Genomic DNA, 17,026 nt, shown 5'->3' on the forward strand with positions numbered 1-17,026 from the left:
AGGACTGAAAGTCTCTTGTCTGTTAAGTTTACTCCACTTCAAATAAAGTTTTGTTGAATTCTCTTTAAGGGGGACCGAGGAGAGAAAGGCGACAGAGGAGACTCTGTAAGTTTCTGCTAAATTCTTCAACTTTGTCAAGTTTCTGCAGTCATCTGAGTATTTTATTTTCTGGTTTCCAGGGTAAAATGGGATTAACTGGACCAGCAGGACCTCCAGGTGAAAAGGTGAATGCTTCGTTTTTCACTTTACTTTGTGAAATGTAAGAATAAGAACAGATTAAAACGTGTCCTTTCTGTCAGGGAGCATCTGCTGAATCGACGCTCATCGGTTCTCCTGGACTCAGAGGTCCTCCTGGAGTCACAGGACAGAAGGGAGAGCCTGGTGCGGCCGGACCACAAGGATCCAAGGGTGATCGGGTATAAAAAACTTAAAGTTCTTTGTTTTTTTCTTTAGAAGTAAGCTTCATTCACTGGTTTGCAGGGTTTTGTGGGACCCCGTGGGGAGAAAGGAGAGAGAGGAGAGCCTGGAGAACGAGGACGTGATGGCTCACAGGTGAGGTCACTCAAAGTTTGGTATATCATAGATCAGTTTGACCCCTGGAGCTGTCGCCAGCAGACAGGAAATACGACACGCTCTTTGAAGAAACGTAACTCTTCAACCATTTACGCAATTAACGACATTTCAAACACCATCATGTTATGTATGAATATTATTTTATGGAGCAATTCCATCATGAATGGATCATTTAAATAGACGGAATTCGCTGCAGTTGCACATATTGTAAATCAAACTCCTCCCACTGCAATAACAACATCAAAGCACAATGACGACTCATTAAAACTGAAAATAAGCATTTTCATTTAAATCCTTGTTATTTACAGCATTATTTATTTACTCCATCCATGAAGGAAGTCCAGGAGATCAGCGGGAGATTTTCCTGCATTCAAACCGTTCTCATCCGGACAGATCAGATCATTGCTGTACTAAGCTCAGCTGGGATGTGTGCAAAAGGTTTTTTCAGTCGATGAGGGGATAAACTCCAGTTTTAGTCTCGAAACCTGTTTTCGTCTGGGAAATTATTTTGTCCAAAATCTTGTCGGTGAGCCGCTGCAGCGTGATGCGTTCAGTGGCGGCGTGGAAGTTCTCATACCGGCCTCCTTGTTGCTCAACATTGTCACAAAACTCCGTCACCTGGCCAGACAGAACTGCTGGAAGGCTGAGAGTGGAGCTCACATCCTTTGTTCTTCTGAGACTGGCTCGCTAGCTTTGGCCTTTTTTGACGAAGTCCAATTTTTATGGAAAGTCCATCTTAAGAACACAATAAATCCGAAATTAAATCAACTTCTCCACCTTCTTCTATTGTTAACTGTAAAACATTGAGAGAGTCAAACAAAATCGAGAGCAGCGACAGCCTGAAGATCAGAAGAAGTTAGCTTTTGGTAGCGCAAACTTTGACCGTCCAATCAGAGGCGATTATGTCATCATCCTGAAGCTCACTCTAAGTCAGAATCTGATTGGTTGAATTAAACGAGTTTAATCCATATCCTGCCGCAGTGTTTTTATGGAAATCCGCTCCAAAACCGGAAGTGAGGACGGGAGCCCTGACTGTGTGAGCGTAAGGCCGACTTCCATGAACCGAGCAACAAGGGAGCGCTAAAATCTGATTGGTTAGAAGCTTTCATGTGACTGCAGCACAGCTGGGGAATAGAGCTGTGAGAGAAACTGACAGAACAGTTGGAATGATCTAAAATATCATTTAGACAAATGTGTATTCATACAAATAATCATTACCTGTGATTTAGAAACTTCTTTTCAGATCATTTTAGGCCTTCACTGAAGGCTGTGCAGGCCCTGACGGTACGCCGCCGCCATTACGGTTGAAGAGTTGTGAGTGAAAAAGCGTAAAAGTGCGTAACGATGCGGGTTAGAACATGAGGCAGGAGCTCCAGCTGTGTTTCTTTAGTCATTGTCTAAGTAAATGTCTGACTTCACGTCCTCAAAAGTGAGCTTTGTGTGAATGTGAATTACCGTTCTGGATTACCTTACAGAAATAAATTATTGTATAAATAATCTTTATTGATCAGAGAAACTCCGACACTTCCGCCTCCAAAACATTAAAAGCTGGAAAACAGTCATTTGTCCTAGAAAGTAACAAACACAACAAATGTCTCCTGACCAGGTGAATATTACTAGTTTTAACAATAAAAACACACAAAGCTGTTTACATTGTCACCGTCTTTAGTGCAGCTGTCAGATGTGTCTGTTTTTGTGTTTCAAGGGGACGCCAGGAGAACCAGGAAAACCCGGTCTAGACGGAAAACCGGTGAGTTCAGCACACGAATCGTCAAAACTTTTATGAACATTTTCATCAAGATAATGAAGCTGCTTTTTTCATAAATGTTCATAAAATGGTGAAAGTTTGTTTCAGTCGACTCGGTAAGTTTTTATTTTAATTTATCGTGCTGAACATCACTTTTTAATTGTGTGATTATTATCATGATAAAGTCAAGCAAAAAAACATTTAATCAACAGTTCGTTTCAGGTGGTGTCAACTAGTTTAGATGTTTTTCTCTTTTTAAATAAAGATGACATTTACGACAAACATTTTCTTGGGGAGATTTGCACGTCTTGAACTGTTGATGTAGGTCAGAGGTCTGCAGCCTGAAGCTCCAGAGCCGCATGCTGCTCTATAAATAAGAAATAACTGTTTTTTAGTTCATTCATTTATCCTTAAACTTTTAACATCTCAGAGCAAAATGATGACTAAACATCTGGTTTACTGTCAGAGCGGCTTATTATTAGAAAAGCTTAATCTTATTCTATTTAGTTTACTACAGACTCGAGGTCCAATTGCCACAAGAAACATAAAAATATAAAATAAAAAACAATAAAAACAATAACAGAATGACCAAGTATTGTAAACGTAAAAAACCTAAAATGATTGCAGACCTAAAAGAAAAACGTAAAAGTTTAAAAGAGGTGACCACATCTCCAAATTGTTTAAAAGTTTTATGTATTTTATGTAGTTGTATGTATGTTTTAATTTAATGAAGTATGCACCAATATTGTGCATATTTTCAATAGTAAGAGGAGAAAATATTAAATGTCTACTGAAGTCACAATGATAGAAAACGTCACGTTTGACTTACAAACATTTGTAATGGAAGTAAATCTGCTGCAGCAGGAGGATCTGATTTGACACAGGGTGCATTTTATTTTGAAAGGAACTTATATGTGCTGCTGTCAAAAGTACAAAAAATAATAATAAAATTGTTAAATTTGTAATTCAGTCGTTGTATAATTTTATACGTTTATTAGCCAATGGCTACAAATCATAAATAACTAGAAAAGTTGCATTACCTGCGATAATGCTAGTGTGAATACTTTGTCGCTAAAGATGCTGAAACTTGTGGCTGAAAATGGTGACGCAATTTTCCTTAATTGCTGAAGAGATTTGTTGAAAATGCTAAAGCTTTTTACAAAAATGTTAAATTTGCTAAAAGACTGGAAATTTTATTAAAAAAGTGTGAAAGAGGGCTGAAGTTTACCTAAATTTCTGAAATATTTGTAGTAAAATTGCTTAAAAATCCCTTAAACATACCAAGTTTACCAAAAATATTTAGTGTGTTGCCTAAATATGAGCTAAACTCCAAATGAGCCCAAAGAAACCTCAGTAGATGCCACATTTGACAAAACAAAAGCTAGCTCGTTGCTTAAAAACTAGCTAAAGTCCAAAATAGCATAAAATTTCTCAGTAAGCTAAATTAGTCAAAAATGTTAGCCTGTTGCTAAAATAGAAGCTAAACACAAAATCAGCCTCCAAATTAACCTAAAAAACCTCAGTAGTTAACAAATTAGTCAAAAACTTTAGCATGTTGCTAAAATAGAAGCTAAACTCCAAATTAGCATAAAAAACCCCTGTAGATGCCACATTAGCCAAAAAAGCTAGCACAATGCTTAAATATTAGCTAAACTCCGAAATAGTCTAAAATTCCTCAGTAAATGATTCAAAAACGTTAGCATGTTGCTAAAATGTTAGCTAAACTCTAAACTAGCCTATGAAAACCTCAGTAGATAACAAATTAACCAAAAACTTTAGCATGTTGGAAAAAATATTAGCTAAACTCTAAATTACCTCTAAAATCCCTAGTAGATGCCGAATTAGCCAAAACATTAGCATGTTGCTAAAATGTTAGCTAAACCTGTTTTATAAAAGATGAAAATGTTTGTTGCTAACCTACTTCATTTTTTTAAATTTGAAGACTTTTTCATTCTTTCTCCATGGGGCATATTTTGCTTTCAAAAACTTTATTAACTTTATTTATAAATAAACTTTATTTTTAAGTTAATTAAAAAGTTAATTAAAAATTACAAGCAGTAAAGTCCTGAACAAGCTGAATGTTTAGTGGTTGAGTTTTTATGTGCCAAAAACGAACAGAAAGGAGCAGGAGAATCACTATAGTGTGAATGCTTAGTAAGCAATCACACAAAAGCATTTTTCTTAATGGTTTGCTCGTAGGAAAATGGTCCAAATGGCTCCTTTAGCATAAAAGGCTGCAGACCCCTGATTTAGGTTAATGTAGCTTATTAAGTGCCTTTTTTTTACAATGTTGACTCTCCTTTTTGGCATTTTGGAGCAGGGCTCAACAGGGCCTGCTGGTCCTCAAGGCCAACCAGTGAGTAACTCATAACCCAGTTTCCTTTTAGCCTCGATCTGCAGTTGAACCACTGGGTTGGCTGTGAGCACAAAGCAAGTGGAGCTTGTTTTCCTTCCCTGTGCCGAAGCTTGATAGATCCTAGTGCAGCTGTGCAGCTAATTCCCCGTCCTCCTTCTCTCTCTCCACCTCTCATCTCTGTCCATTTCCTTTTTTGTGTTTTTTCCCGCTTAATTTCCACTCTTCTGTCCCCCCTCCCCTTCCTCCTTTGTCTTTCATCCCCTCCAGGGCATGCCTGGGTTCCCGGGAGTTCTAGGCAGACCGGTAGGTTCTTTGCTGCTGGCTGGCATGCTTCGAGCTCTGCAGGGGGGGCACACAAGGTGCATGACGGTTGCAGCGCAAAAAAGCTAATAATCAAGGGGCAAAATGAGATCAACCTCATCAGAATGCATGCACAGCGCTGCACCTTCTAGGCACATTTTGCTGTTTTAATCTCCAATCATTTGCATTGGAAGATGCGGGAGCTGCAGGCCGGGATAAGAGTCGGATCTTGATCAGCTCCTCTTGAAACTCAAACAGTTAAATGTTGAAGTCAACACTCAAACGAGCTTTCACTCATCCCAGTTGTTCTGTTAAAGATGACAAGAAGTCTGCTGACATGCCGAGGTTGGAGTTGCATCAGTTTTTGTTTGCATTGGAAGGATGGAAGCAGGAGTCGTTGGTCATGCATGAAGCTGTGGCGTCACGCTTTGTGCGACACTTTGCATGCGTCCTGTCGTTCTGTTTGTTCTGTCTTCATGTTTGTGTTTATGAGTACGTGTTTGTGGTACGTCACACAAACGTTTGGTTACGTAAAGAAATAGCTGTGCAGTCAATAAAGGTCAAACGTATTTGCTTTCTTGTTGAGATGTGGAGGGAAAGGTCACTTTCTCTGTCCGACCACAAAGAAACAACAAACGGAGCAGCCGTGATGTCGCTTAATGGTTTGTGTTTTCATATTAAGTTGAGCGTCTAGTCGCCGCTATCTCCAACCTCCTAAAGCAGCGGCTGACCTTATTTAAACAAGAGTGATAGCCTGCTTAAGATTCTTGAGAAAGAATCATAAATTCCTGCTGTAAGAAATGCCACTAAGCATGTAAACTAAAGAAAACGATTGCAGCTCATAAAATATTAATGACTTGCAAGGGACGAAAATAAAGATTTGTACCTTTTTATCGTCACGAACAGGCAGACGGCTGGATTTAAGTGCAGCAGGTTTATTTGGCACAGAGAAAAGGGGGAGGCACAGCTAAAAGTCCACTAAGCTAAATAAGGGTCAGGCAGGCAGAGGTCAGACACGAGCGTGAGGACAGGTCAGGGTCCAGGTCCAGGCGAGGGTCAGGGTCCAGGTGAGGGTCAGGGTCCAGGTGAGGGTCAGAGTCCAGGCGAGGGTCAGGGCAGGCGGCAGACGATCCGGTCAGGGTCCAGGCGAGGGTCAGGGTTCAGGCGAGGGTCAGGGTCCAGGTGAGGGTCAGGGCAGGTAGCAGATGATCAGGTTAAGGTCCAGGTGAGGGTCAGGGTCCAGGTGAGGGTCAGGGCAGGCGGCAGACGATCCGGTCAGGGTCCAGGTGAGGGTCAGGGCAGGCGGCAGACGATCCGGTCAGGGTCCAGGCGAGGGTCAGGGCAGGCAGCAGATGATCAGGTCAGGCTGAGAAAGCTCAGGGATGCAGACAGAGTGGCACAAACAAGACTAAATGCTGCTGGGGCTGATGGGAAGTGAAGTGTGGAGAACCAGGAAGTTATAGAACTCCGGGGTTAGTTCCCGCTGAAGGCCAGAGGGGGTGACAGGACTGATCTATTTACCGATTATCATTTGATCTATTCTAAAAATGTTCCCAGTGGTTTTTTAATTATAATTATGCAATTTTTAGCCACAATTTTTTTAAAACTTGTATCGTTTTCTAGGACATAGTTTCTGCAGAGCGGCAGGATTTCATTAAAAATGTACTTTTGACCCTAAAACACTTGAGCTTTAAAAAGTTACACCATCACTTTTGCCGGGTCATTTTTACCCAATAAAAAGTATTTCTTATAATAAAAAGGATAAAAATGTGACAACACGTGATAAATTAGAGAAGTTTTATTTTCAACTGTGCTTTATGTGAAAAAATGGAAAATAAAAACATAGGAATTAGAATGAATGAATAATGAATAATGATACCGGAGACTTGGCCTTTGGTCCACCCATTCCTGGGACATGTGAGACTTTACCCAGGGACACCCGGCGATAGTGCATGCATTTCTTTCCCATCATCCCTTTGTTTTCCCTCTTTACTGCTAGCGTACATCCCCTCACAATCCCAAGCTAGCATAAATGGTGTAACAAAAATGGCGAGCAACATCAGATCTATCCAGCCGTACAGTTTAGATCCAGATTCCAGCTCAGACGAGGCAAACAAAGACGTTCATGGATCTATTCGTCTGACAGTGGATGATCAGAATGGAGCGGAACCACAACTACAATTATTTTCAAGCTGCATTTTTTCATCAACTCCTGATTCACTGTGATTTGAATAAAGCAATTCTCAAAAATGCAGTTTTAATCTGAATTTTCTTTAATTATGTCCTCCATTATCAGAAAAATGTGACAAGAACACGTTAGGAACAACATTTTTATTGGAACGAGTCTTTTACATTACATTTACTATTATTTATTTTTGACTATATTCATTGTTTTCTATCATTTATTTCTGCTGTCAGAAGTTGTTGCTAATTCTTAGATGAAGCCCTTTAATAAACATTTCTGTGTGGATCAACAACCGAAAGTTTGATACAAAAATTGACTTAAAATTTATAATAAAAATTAGGGCTGGAAATCAAGTAAAAAATTAACGATTTAATCGCAAACTGTGGGGAAAATTAATTGCGATCAATTGTGATGATTTTTTTTTCATTTACAGTATTTGCCGACCACTTATTATCTGGGAATAATCACAAAATTGAAATTTACATGACAACGAGCTGGACCGTGGATCAAATAGTCCGCTTTTTATGAAAAAGGGATCTAGAGCAAAAAAATAACAAGATTTAATTACAAAAAATGATTGAATATTTATTCCGTTTGTAAATAACCATGGTACATAACCAGTGGGATCCATGGCTCAGAGACATGCGATTAATTAGCGATAATAAATATTATTGCATTAATCATAATTTGTCAATCGTGTGCGTTAATGCATCAACATGTACCTCCCTAGTAAAACTATAAAGTGGAAGTGGACAGAAGTGGAAAAAAAACGATTTGATTGAAATCTTATTTGGTATTTTTATCTCAACAAGAAAACAAATACAATTACTGTTATGTACATACAAAGACTGTATAAATATTTGTCTAATGTGACGATCTACAGGGAAACCCAGGAGAGCCGGGCATCAGAGGGCCGACTGTGAGTATAGCCAACATGCAGAAGTTGAGTCAGACTTACTAGAAGCAGCTTAATGTTGATAATGTTTTAATTAGGGCCCCATGGGTCCCACAGGCCTGCCAGGTCCAATCGGTGTGAAGGTGAGTTCACTGTGTTTTCAGCACTTTGTTTAGCTGGAGATTACTGCATGCATAATGCATTCTGATGTCATCAACCAAAGTCAAGATTTGTTTTTCCTTCAGGGCAATCAAGGGGAACCAGGTGTCGGTGTCCAGGTGAGGCTGCAGCAGCTGTCTGCAGAAGCAGACGTTCTCTTGGATACAGTCCACAGTGCAAAGCCAGGAGAAAGCGGTGCAGTCAGAGCCTCGTTTCAGGCTTTTTTTCTCTACAGGGTCCTCCTGGAGCTCAGGGGAGCACGGGTCTGCCAGGACCACCGGGTCCTCCTGGAGCTGTGGTACGTACCTGAGGACACCTGTTGTCCATCTGGGAGGAGAACTTCTGTCTGTTTTTATTTTGTTTTGAATTTAACGTCTGCATAGAAGAACGGCTCCTCCCTTCAACAGTCAATGTCATGTTTACATGAAATCAGAGAGGATGGAGAGCAGCTCCTTGAGTTTTAATGAGCCTCCTCCACTCTGGACCTGGACCCCCTGGCTCCACATTTTATGTCCAAAATTTGGGTTTGATTCTGGATAGTGATTTTAAACTTGACCGTCACATCACTTCTGTAGTGAAGTAAAGCTTTTTCCATCTTATCAATTATCAGCAGTGAAACCATTTTGTACTCTGCAGGACTTTGAGACAGTGATCCACGCTTTAATTACATCTCGACTGGGTTATTGTAATTCACTTTTACTGGGAGTTAGTCAGTCTTCTCTTTCATGGTTGCAGCTGGTTCAAAACGCTGCTGTTCGTATGAAAGAGAGAACACATCACACTAATCCTGGCTGCCTGTTTGTTTTAGGGTTCGGTTTTAAATCGTAAATCTTTCCTCTCAGAGCTTCTCTCTCCTCGGTGCTTCAGGTCGGCTGATCAGCGTCTCCTGGAGGTACCGAGGGCTAAGAGGAAGTGTAGAGGAGATCCAGCGTTTTACTGTCAAGATTTTAACGTTCCATGAAACTGTTTTAACTCTGTCTTGATTTTTAGTTGTTTTATGCTCATATTTTATCTATTCTTGGTGTTTTAATACACAGCGCTTTGTAGCAGTCCGTCTGTGTTAAGGCGCTTTATAAATAAACTTGATTTGATTTTATCTTTATCTCTCTGTCTCTGTCCAGCTCTATTTCTATCTATCTATCTCTCTATCCCTCTCTATGTATCTGTCTCTCTATCTTTCTTTCTTACTTTATTTTTTTTATAAACGTAACGATGCTCCATTCTAGGACTTTATTTGTTTCTCCCTGCAGGGTCCTCAGGGCCCCCCAGGACTGTCAGGACAGGTGGTGAGTATTAAACTCAGAGCCGCCTGCAAAATCCTCTGAACTGTTGCAAGGAAAAAAGAGAAGAAGAAATGTATTTAATTTGAAATCTGAAGATATAAAATAGATTTAGATGGCAGATTTAGTTTGATTAGTTTGGATGAATCAAATCAGCTGAAATTTGTCAGCTTTAAATCTTTAAGACGTGAAGCATCGCCGCTGAAGCTTCAAAACAAAATCTTTAACATACTCTTTTCAACACGATCGACATCATTCCAGTAGATTCTGAAGGAGAAAAGCGGCGCGAGCCAAGAAGCCAACTCTAACAATTCAAAAAATACAGTAAATCCAAAAGCGTGAATTCTGGAGCAGGATGGACTTCACTTGTCACATAAACGATACATTAAAACTACATGTCAGTGTTTTCATGACAGAGTTCTGGTTGCTGCTCCTCAGGGTGAATCGGGAAAACCTGGAGTTCCTGGAAGAGACGGCGTTCCAGGCAAAGATGGACTTCCCGGGTTACCAGGAAAGCAGGTGGATTATTTCTCTGTCGTGAATCATTTGTCTTTGCTGGATCGTTCCGGGCGTTATCATGGATATCCTTTTCTGTCAGGGCATTTCTGGATCCGTGGGTCTGCCGGGGTTAAAAGGAGAACAGGGAGACAGCGGCCCTCCAGGAAAGGTCGGCGTTTGCTACGTCGATTCATCAGCTTTTCTCTCGTACAGGACAAATTCATCCTAATTTTAGAGATATTATCCCAGGAAGCTCATTTATATCCACTTCAAAGATAATATCTCAAATCTAGTGGTAATAAAAAGCTGAGAGTCTGTATTTACAGGGAGAGTTTATAACTGATAGAGATCTTCTTTCTGTCTGAATCACTGAAAACCTTCTGTCTGCTGTTGACCTCACTGTGAGCTACGCTAAAAATAGTTTGTTTGCTCCTTCTAAAGTCTTCCTGTTGACTCCAATGTTTCAGATTATTTAGAAATTCTGAATTTTGTCTCTAGTTACTTAATCAGTAGCTTGCTGTGAGGAATCCTTCCAAACTGCAAATACATGAGTAAAGTTAGAAATTTGGCCAATCTATCACTTGTAATATTCTGAAACTTAGACAAAAATCCTTTACATTAAACCTGATATAAGTTATTTCTTAATTATAACTTGTCTCATGATTACAGTTGTCAGTAAAAGAACAGATTTAGTTAAGTTTCATTAAATAATTACAAGAAAGCAGCACTCTTACCTTTACTGTCAAAAAAAATGAAAACAAATTTTAAGTTTTACTACCCTAAAAAAATAGAATTTTAGCAGATCCGAGTTGTTCTTTACAACTGACTTAAAAAGTTAGATTATTATTAATAAATGTTTGCCATCTTGATAAAAAAAACCTTATTAAATAACCCATTTTAGCCAGGGTTCTCAGACTGGCGGCCCGCGGGCCATTTCCAAGTTGATATTTTCCGGACCACGCCTTAATATGAAAGTTCAACGTCTACTAAGCCATATTTTCTGCATGTCAACACTTCTTTGATGATAACTTTGTATTTACTCTGTGATATTTCAGCTTAAAACTTTACATTTCCATCGTCGTTGGATCAGAAAAGTCCTTAGCAACAGTTGCTAGCGTCATTAGCTCATGTCGTTTCACAGAAGATATTGATTAGTAGTTCATAGACATGAACAAATGTTCAATAAACTTGTTCAGTAGACATAGACAATGGACCAAAGATATAGACAGTGGACGCAAAAACCTATTTTTGGCACAAATGGAGCCCCGTACGGCCCAGACTCAACCAGACTCCGCCTTCAGTGACCCCGCGGTAAATTGAGTTCTAGACCCCTGGGTTAGGGTGCAAACAGCTGGACTTCTTTCAGAATATGACTGAGCGGCATGATTGAATTGCTGATTTAATTATTAAATATAATATACAAATCCAAAGTCACGCACAAATCAGAGTGAGTCTTTTTTCTCTCCATACTTCCATTTGTCGTTTACACTCTTTGGCAAAAGACGCCTGGAATGAAAAAAAACAAAACAAGCAAAACATGAAGCTTTGTTTCATTTCGGTAATGGATTGTGACTCGTAAGCAATCCATCACCAGTCCTGTCATTTATAATTTTTACACGAGTCTCGGTGAATTGTGTCTCCGTGAGCTTTCCCATATCTGAGGACCTGAGGTTCAGCACCTCGGACAGAGCCACAATTATGTTGTCATGGAGTTCAGTAGCTTGATAAACGAGCGAGCGGCTCTCCTCCATATGCTCAGCATCTCTCTGTCCCACACAAACACTCACTCCAGTGACCGATGTGTTTCCATGATAATTACTGAGGTGTATTACTGCCTATTTTTAATCCAAGTATCTCACAAAAACACATTTTTAAATCTGTTTTTATACAAAAAGATGAACTTCTTTACTTTGATTATAGAAAATATCAAACCTATGTAGTTTATTTTATTTCAGACTATTATTTTAATCTTACCATACATCAAAAAGCCTTACGGATTTCAAAATAAAAGCAATAGTTTATGAATTACAAAAATCACACAGATTATTTTTATTATTATTATTAGGGACATTTTTACAAAAATATTCTGTTGCTCCATAAACATTTTCTCCTCTAACCTGAGAGAAGTTTGACTGTAGCTAATGCAAACGCGCTCCATGTTTGTCTGCATCGTTGCAGGCTGTGGCTGGACCCCCAGGACCCAAAGGAGATCGGGTGAGTCACTGCTGCCGTCCGCCTAAAGCCGTTCATGTGTCTGCTCTGACTAAGCTTGTTGGCTTTTCTGATGTAGGGTCCACCGGGTCAAACGCTGCCAGGTACGGCAGGAGAGCAGGGTGTACCTGGAGAGAAGGTGAGTCTGACCCCGCCTTCAGATGCTGCCTCATATGTAAATGTAAAAACTCAATGACCAAATGTGTCCCTCAGGGTAACAAGGGGGACAGAGGGTCTCCGGGCTTCAAGGGAGAGAGAGTGAGTTGAGTCTGCTGCAGACCAATAAGTATAACTGACGATTACGCAACAGCAGGATCATGTTGTGTTTCCTGTCATCATGTCAGGGAGTGGCTGGTGATCCCGGGGAGAGTGGGGAGGATGTGAGTAACTCTGTTTATGGATTTTACGGTCAGCTCTTTGGGTAAACGAATGCGGAGGAAAACAAACAGATTTTCCGCCATGTTTGTTTTGGACGACACTTTTTCTTCTGGCACTGTCTGATGAGCCTACAGCACCCTCTAGTGGTTGTTAAAAACCTGTTGCTAGTGGAAAAATAACGAATTTATGAGCCTATTTATGTTTAAAAAAATAATTCACAACTGAGTCGCTCCTGAGTATAAGTCGCACGTTTGTATTTGCCATAGCAAAAAAATAAAAACAAGAATAATAATTATTTGATGTAAATGAGAAAAATCTCAAAATTTAAGAGAAAAACAACCAGATTCTCCGCCATGTTTGTTTTGGACGACACTTTTTCTTCTGCCACTGTCAGAACAAAATACAGCGCCCTCTAGTGGTTGTTAGCAACCTGTTGCTAGTGGAAATTTAACACATTTATGAGCCTATTTATGCTTAAAGAAAAAAATCCCAAATAAGTCAATTCTAAGCATAAGTCGCAGGAGCAAAAATGTCTAATCAAGAAAAAGACACCCCTATATAAGTCGCGCTTTTATATTTGCCATGTCAAAAAATAAAAACAAGAATAATAATTCTAAGATGCATATGAGAAAAATATCAAAATTTAAGAGGAAAACAACCAGATTCTCCGCCATGTTTGTTTTGGACAACACTTCTTCTTTTAGCACCCTCAGAAGGAAATACAGCACCCTCTAATGGTTGTTAGTCGAAATAACCGCTTATAGGCAACCGGTTGCTAGCAGAAAAATAACAAATTTATGAGCCTATTTCTGTTTTAAAAAAAAAAAAATCACAAATAAATCGTTCCTGAGTATAAGTCGCACTTTTATATTTTCCAAAGCAAAAAAATAAAAACAAGAATAATAATTTTTCGATGCAAATGAGAAAAATATCAAAATGTTAGAGGAAAACAATAAGATTCTCCGCCATGTTCTTCTTCCTCTTGGACTGTCAGAAGAAAATGCAGCGCCCTCTGGTGGTTGTTAGCATCCGGTTGCTAGTGAAAAAAATTACAAATATTTGATCCTATTTCTGTTAAAAAAAACACAAATAAGTCTCTCTTGAGTATAAGTCACACTCCTGGCTAAACTAAGAAAGAAACAACAACTTATAGTCCAGAAAATACGTTAAGTTGATTTTCAGGCCAAAGATGGAAACATTTTTATTTTTTCACTTTTTCACTCTTTTTGTCATGCAGGGAGCAAAGGGAGATTCTGGGCCAAAAGGAGATAAAGTGAGCTTTTAATTACATTTCTAAACCTTTTTTAAATTCCTTCTCATTGTTTCAGTGTTGACAGTGTCTGTGTTGCAGGGCGAGAAGGGTGTCGGGCTGCCAGGTCCATCTGGTCGGGTTGGACCTCCAGGTTTGAAGGTGAGTACAACATGACGCTGTGAATGTATAATGTTATCCAACAGCGTTAGATGCGTCTCAAAATAAAGTCTGCTCATCGTTTCAGGGAGATCCAGGCCTTCCAGGCTTGGCCGGTCCACCGGGCCCCCTGGGGAAGTCGGGGGATCCCGGCCTGCCTGGCATGAGGGGGGAAAATGGACAGCCAGGACCTCCAGGGCCCCCGGGGGAGAGGGTCAGTGAAGCCACTGATGGATTAATACAGAAAACAACAGTATTCTTCTGTCTGCTGCCGCCCTGTTGTAAGATTTTCGGCTGTAACATTTACAGGGCCTCCAAGGTTTTGCAGGCCGTGTAGGAAATGCTGGAGCTCCGGGTCCTCCTGGTCCTCCCGGACAGCCTGTGAGTTCCTGACCGATAAACCTCTTAAGATGTTTCATATTTAACTGAACCACTTCGTGGTGATGAAACCTCTTTTTGCTGTCTGCGTTTGTGTAAAATCTAACAGTGAAATAGGAGTGTAGCGTTCACTAGCCACCGTTTGGCCCCGACGTATCCATAATTACTCCTAGAAATTTAGTTTCTTTCATTTGTTTGATTTGAAAACCTGCAATTTCAAATGAAATATTATTAGTTTTCATCTTGTAATTGCTAAATGTCATGAAATAGTTTTTTCCACAGTTAATTGATAGTTTGTTGATATCAAACATGTTTTTCCTTTTTTCGAACTCTGTTTGAATTCACTCTTTCATTAGTTTTATGTCATCACCCACATGGTAAAACGTAGAATCATCCGCAAATAAAATGCATTTTAAAAATTTGAATAATATTATTTATTAAGCAAAATCAAACATGCAATTTATAACAATAAATCCAAAGTAGAACAGAGGATACAATTGTACATGGGTTAAATAAATAAAATGAATGTGCAAAGAGGAAGACGCCAATTCAATTCTATATTGTTGTGAATCTGAATAGAAAATGTAAAAATAAGATTGTTTTATGTATTTTACTAAAAGTCTGTTTTTTTTAGTCTTTTTCTCTAAATTGTTAAGGAGATTTATATAGATGTTAAACAGTTTAGGACCCAGTACTGACCCTTGGGGTACCCCACATGTGATGTGTGAATGTGTATTTATGCTTTGAAGTACTTTTTATTTGTTTTCTCATATATATGTTTTAAAGCTTTTCAGAAATAATTTTAGAGTTTCATCTTTTTATTTATCTATTTTTCACTTTTTACTGATTCCAAAAAATGATCCTAACCTTGACTTTTGTGATCCGTTACACCCCTGATGTAAAAAGAAGCTGAGACGATTTCTTCCTTACCTTGTTTTTAGGGCTCTCCTGGTACCAACGGGGTCAAAGGGGACAAGGTGACTATACAGGCTGATGAGCTTCATGCACAGCAGCCATCTCAGTACAGAGACGCTCTCTGTCAGTCTGGATGAACGTATGCAGAACCTGAACGGGTAGAAATATCTTCTCTGTTTCCAGGGGGAAGTTGGTGTTGGCATTCCTGGTCTCAGAGGAGAAAGAGGAGATCCAGGACCCAGAGTAAGACATCACTTATCGTCTGGTTCATCTTATCTGAAGAAAACTGTACAGACTTGTTTTTGAAGGATGAAAAACAATCTTAGATGTCTATTTTTTATTATTATTCTTTTTTATTTTATTTATGTATTTATTTTATTCATTATTTTATTATTATTTTTTTTTATTTATTCATTTGTCTATTTTGTTATTTTATTTATAATTTTTTATTTTTAAAATCTTCTATTGGAATTTATTTAAATTTATTTATTGTTTGTTTATTTGTTTTTATTTTTTAGATAGCTGTACAGACTTGGTTTTGAAGGATGAAAACCAATATTAGATGTCTTTTTTTATTATTATTTTTTATTATTTTTATTCTATTGTATTTCATTTTAATTTTTTTTGTTTTTAATTTTTTTACATTTTTTAATTTAATTTAATTTTGTTTATTTATTCATTTATTTTTTATTATTTTTTAAATGTTTTTATTTATTTTAATTTTCTTATTTATTCATTTATTTTTATTTATCTTTTTTAGATACCTGCACAGACTTGTTTTTGAAAGATGAAACCAATATTAGATGTCTTTTTTAAATTATTATTATTATTTTTGTTATATTTTATTTATTTATTTGTATTTACATGTTTTTGTTTTTAATTTTTTATTTATTTATTTATTTTAGATACCTGCACAGACTTGTTTTTGAAAGATGAAACCAATATTATTCTCGTTTTGTGTCTTCTGCTTCAGGGGGAGGAGGGTCGAGCTGGCATAGATGGAGAGAGAGGTTCAACGGTAAATATTGAGGCTCACATTTCCCTCGTACATTTTTCTCCACAAAGCGTGGAGTGATTAAAGAAGCTTAAGTCTCAGTAATACTGATAACAATTAATAAAGACGAGCATTTTTCATTTCCGGTAGTGCAAAAAAAAAACAAGAAATCCTCCCGAAGGTTGTGGTCCTCCTCTGGTGTAATTTCCAAACATCTATAATGAAGTCTGCATTTCTCAGCTGAGTCACGGCGTAGCGGCTTCTTTCATGTCTCACGGACATTTTTTAATATTTGGTCATTTAGCAGAAGCTTTTATTCAGAGACGCCGAGCAGGTTTGTCACAGTCACACATCATTATACGCCGCCTAACCCAGAAAACTGAGGATATGGACAGAACCACGGACCCTGCAGACATTCATATGTTAAAAAGATGTGATGTGTGTTTGTTCATTTATCAGGGACCCCCAGGAACCCGAGGAGTTCGTGGGGAGAAGGTAAATACTTAGTTTTACCTCTTTTTTATAATAATATTCATGTTCAGTCGCTCTGCAGGACTTAAATCCATGAAACACTCTTAGGTATGAATTCTTCTAATGTTGAAAAATGTGTTTGAAATGTAGACAAAGTGCCTAAAAATAAAACTGATCTGACAGAATATGAAATGGGAATATATAATCTTGCATAATCTTCTCTGAAAAGACAAATGACTTAAATCGTATTTTTTCCAAATTGTTTTATTTTAAGTTAT

The 17,026-nt window shown here is 38.5% G+C and overlaps 1 protein-coding gene across 1 annotated transcript in view; it reads left to right on the forward strand.

Moving 5' to 3' along the window:
• The window catches only part of col7a1 (collagen, type VII, alpha 1), a gene marked incomplete in the record, with an annotated part of 105,683 nt that overhangs the window by 66,452 nt on the left and 22,205 nt on the right, over nucleotides 1-17,026 (forward strand). The window contains 25 exon segments of the mRNA XM_036212052.1: nucleotides 70-105; nucleotides 180-224; nucleotides 300-416; nucleotides 481-552; nucleotides 2,279-2,323; nucleotides 4,944-4,979; nucleotides 8,045-8,080; nucleotides 8,155-8,199; nucleotides 8,302-8,334; nucleotides 8,451-8,513; nucleotides 9,466-9,501; nucleotides 9,934-10,014; nucleotides 10,094-10,162; nucleotides 12,172-12,207; nucleotides 12,284-12,343; nucleotides 12,418-12,462; nucleotides 12,549-12,584; nucleotides 13,820-13,855; nucleotides 13,934-13,993; nucleotides 14,079-14,204; nucleotides 14,300-14,371; nucleotides 15,310-15,345; nucleotides 15,467-15,526; nucleotides 16,257-16,301; nucleotides 16,737-16,772. Of these exon segments, the coding sequence (XP_036067945.1) occupies nucleotides 70-105; nucleotides 180-224; nucleotides 300-416; nucleotides 481-552; nucleotides 2,279-2,323; nucleotides 4,944-4,979; nucleotides 8,045-8,080; nucleotides 8,155-8,199; nucleotides 8,302-8,334; nucleotides 8,451-8,513; nucleotides 9,466-9,501; nucleotides 9,934-10,014; nucleotides 10,094-10,162; nucleotides 12,172-12,207; nucleotides 12,284-12,343; nucleotides 12,418-12,462; nucleotides 12,549-12,584; nucleotides 13,820-13,855; nucleotides 13,934-13,993; nucleotides 14,079-14,204; nucleotides 14,300-14,371; nucleotides 15,310-15,345; nucleotides 15,467-15,526; nucleotides 16,257-16,301; nucleotides 16,737-16,772 (1,362 nt within the window).

This window comes from Oryzias melastigma, linkage group LG5 (genome assembly GCF_002922805.2).
Source record: "Oryzias melastigma strain HK-1 linkage group LG5, ASM292280v2, whole genome shotgun sequence".
In the NCBI taxonomy this organism is placed as follows: domain Eukaryota; kingdom Metazoa; phylum Chordata; class Actinopteri; order Beloniformes; family Adrianichthyidae; genus Oryzias; species Oryzias melastigma.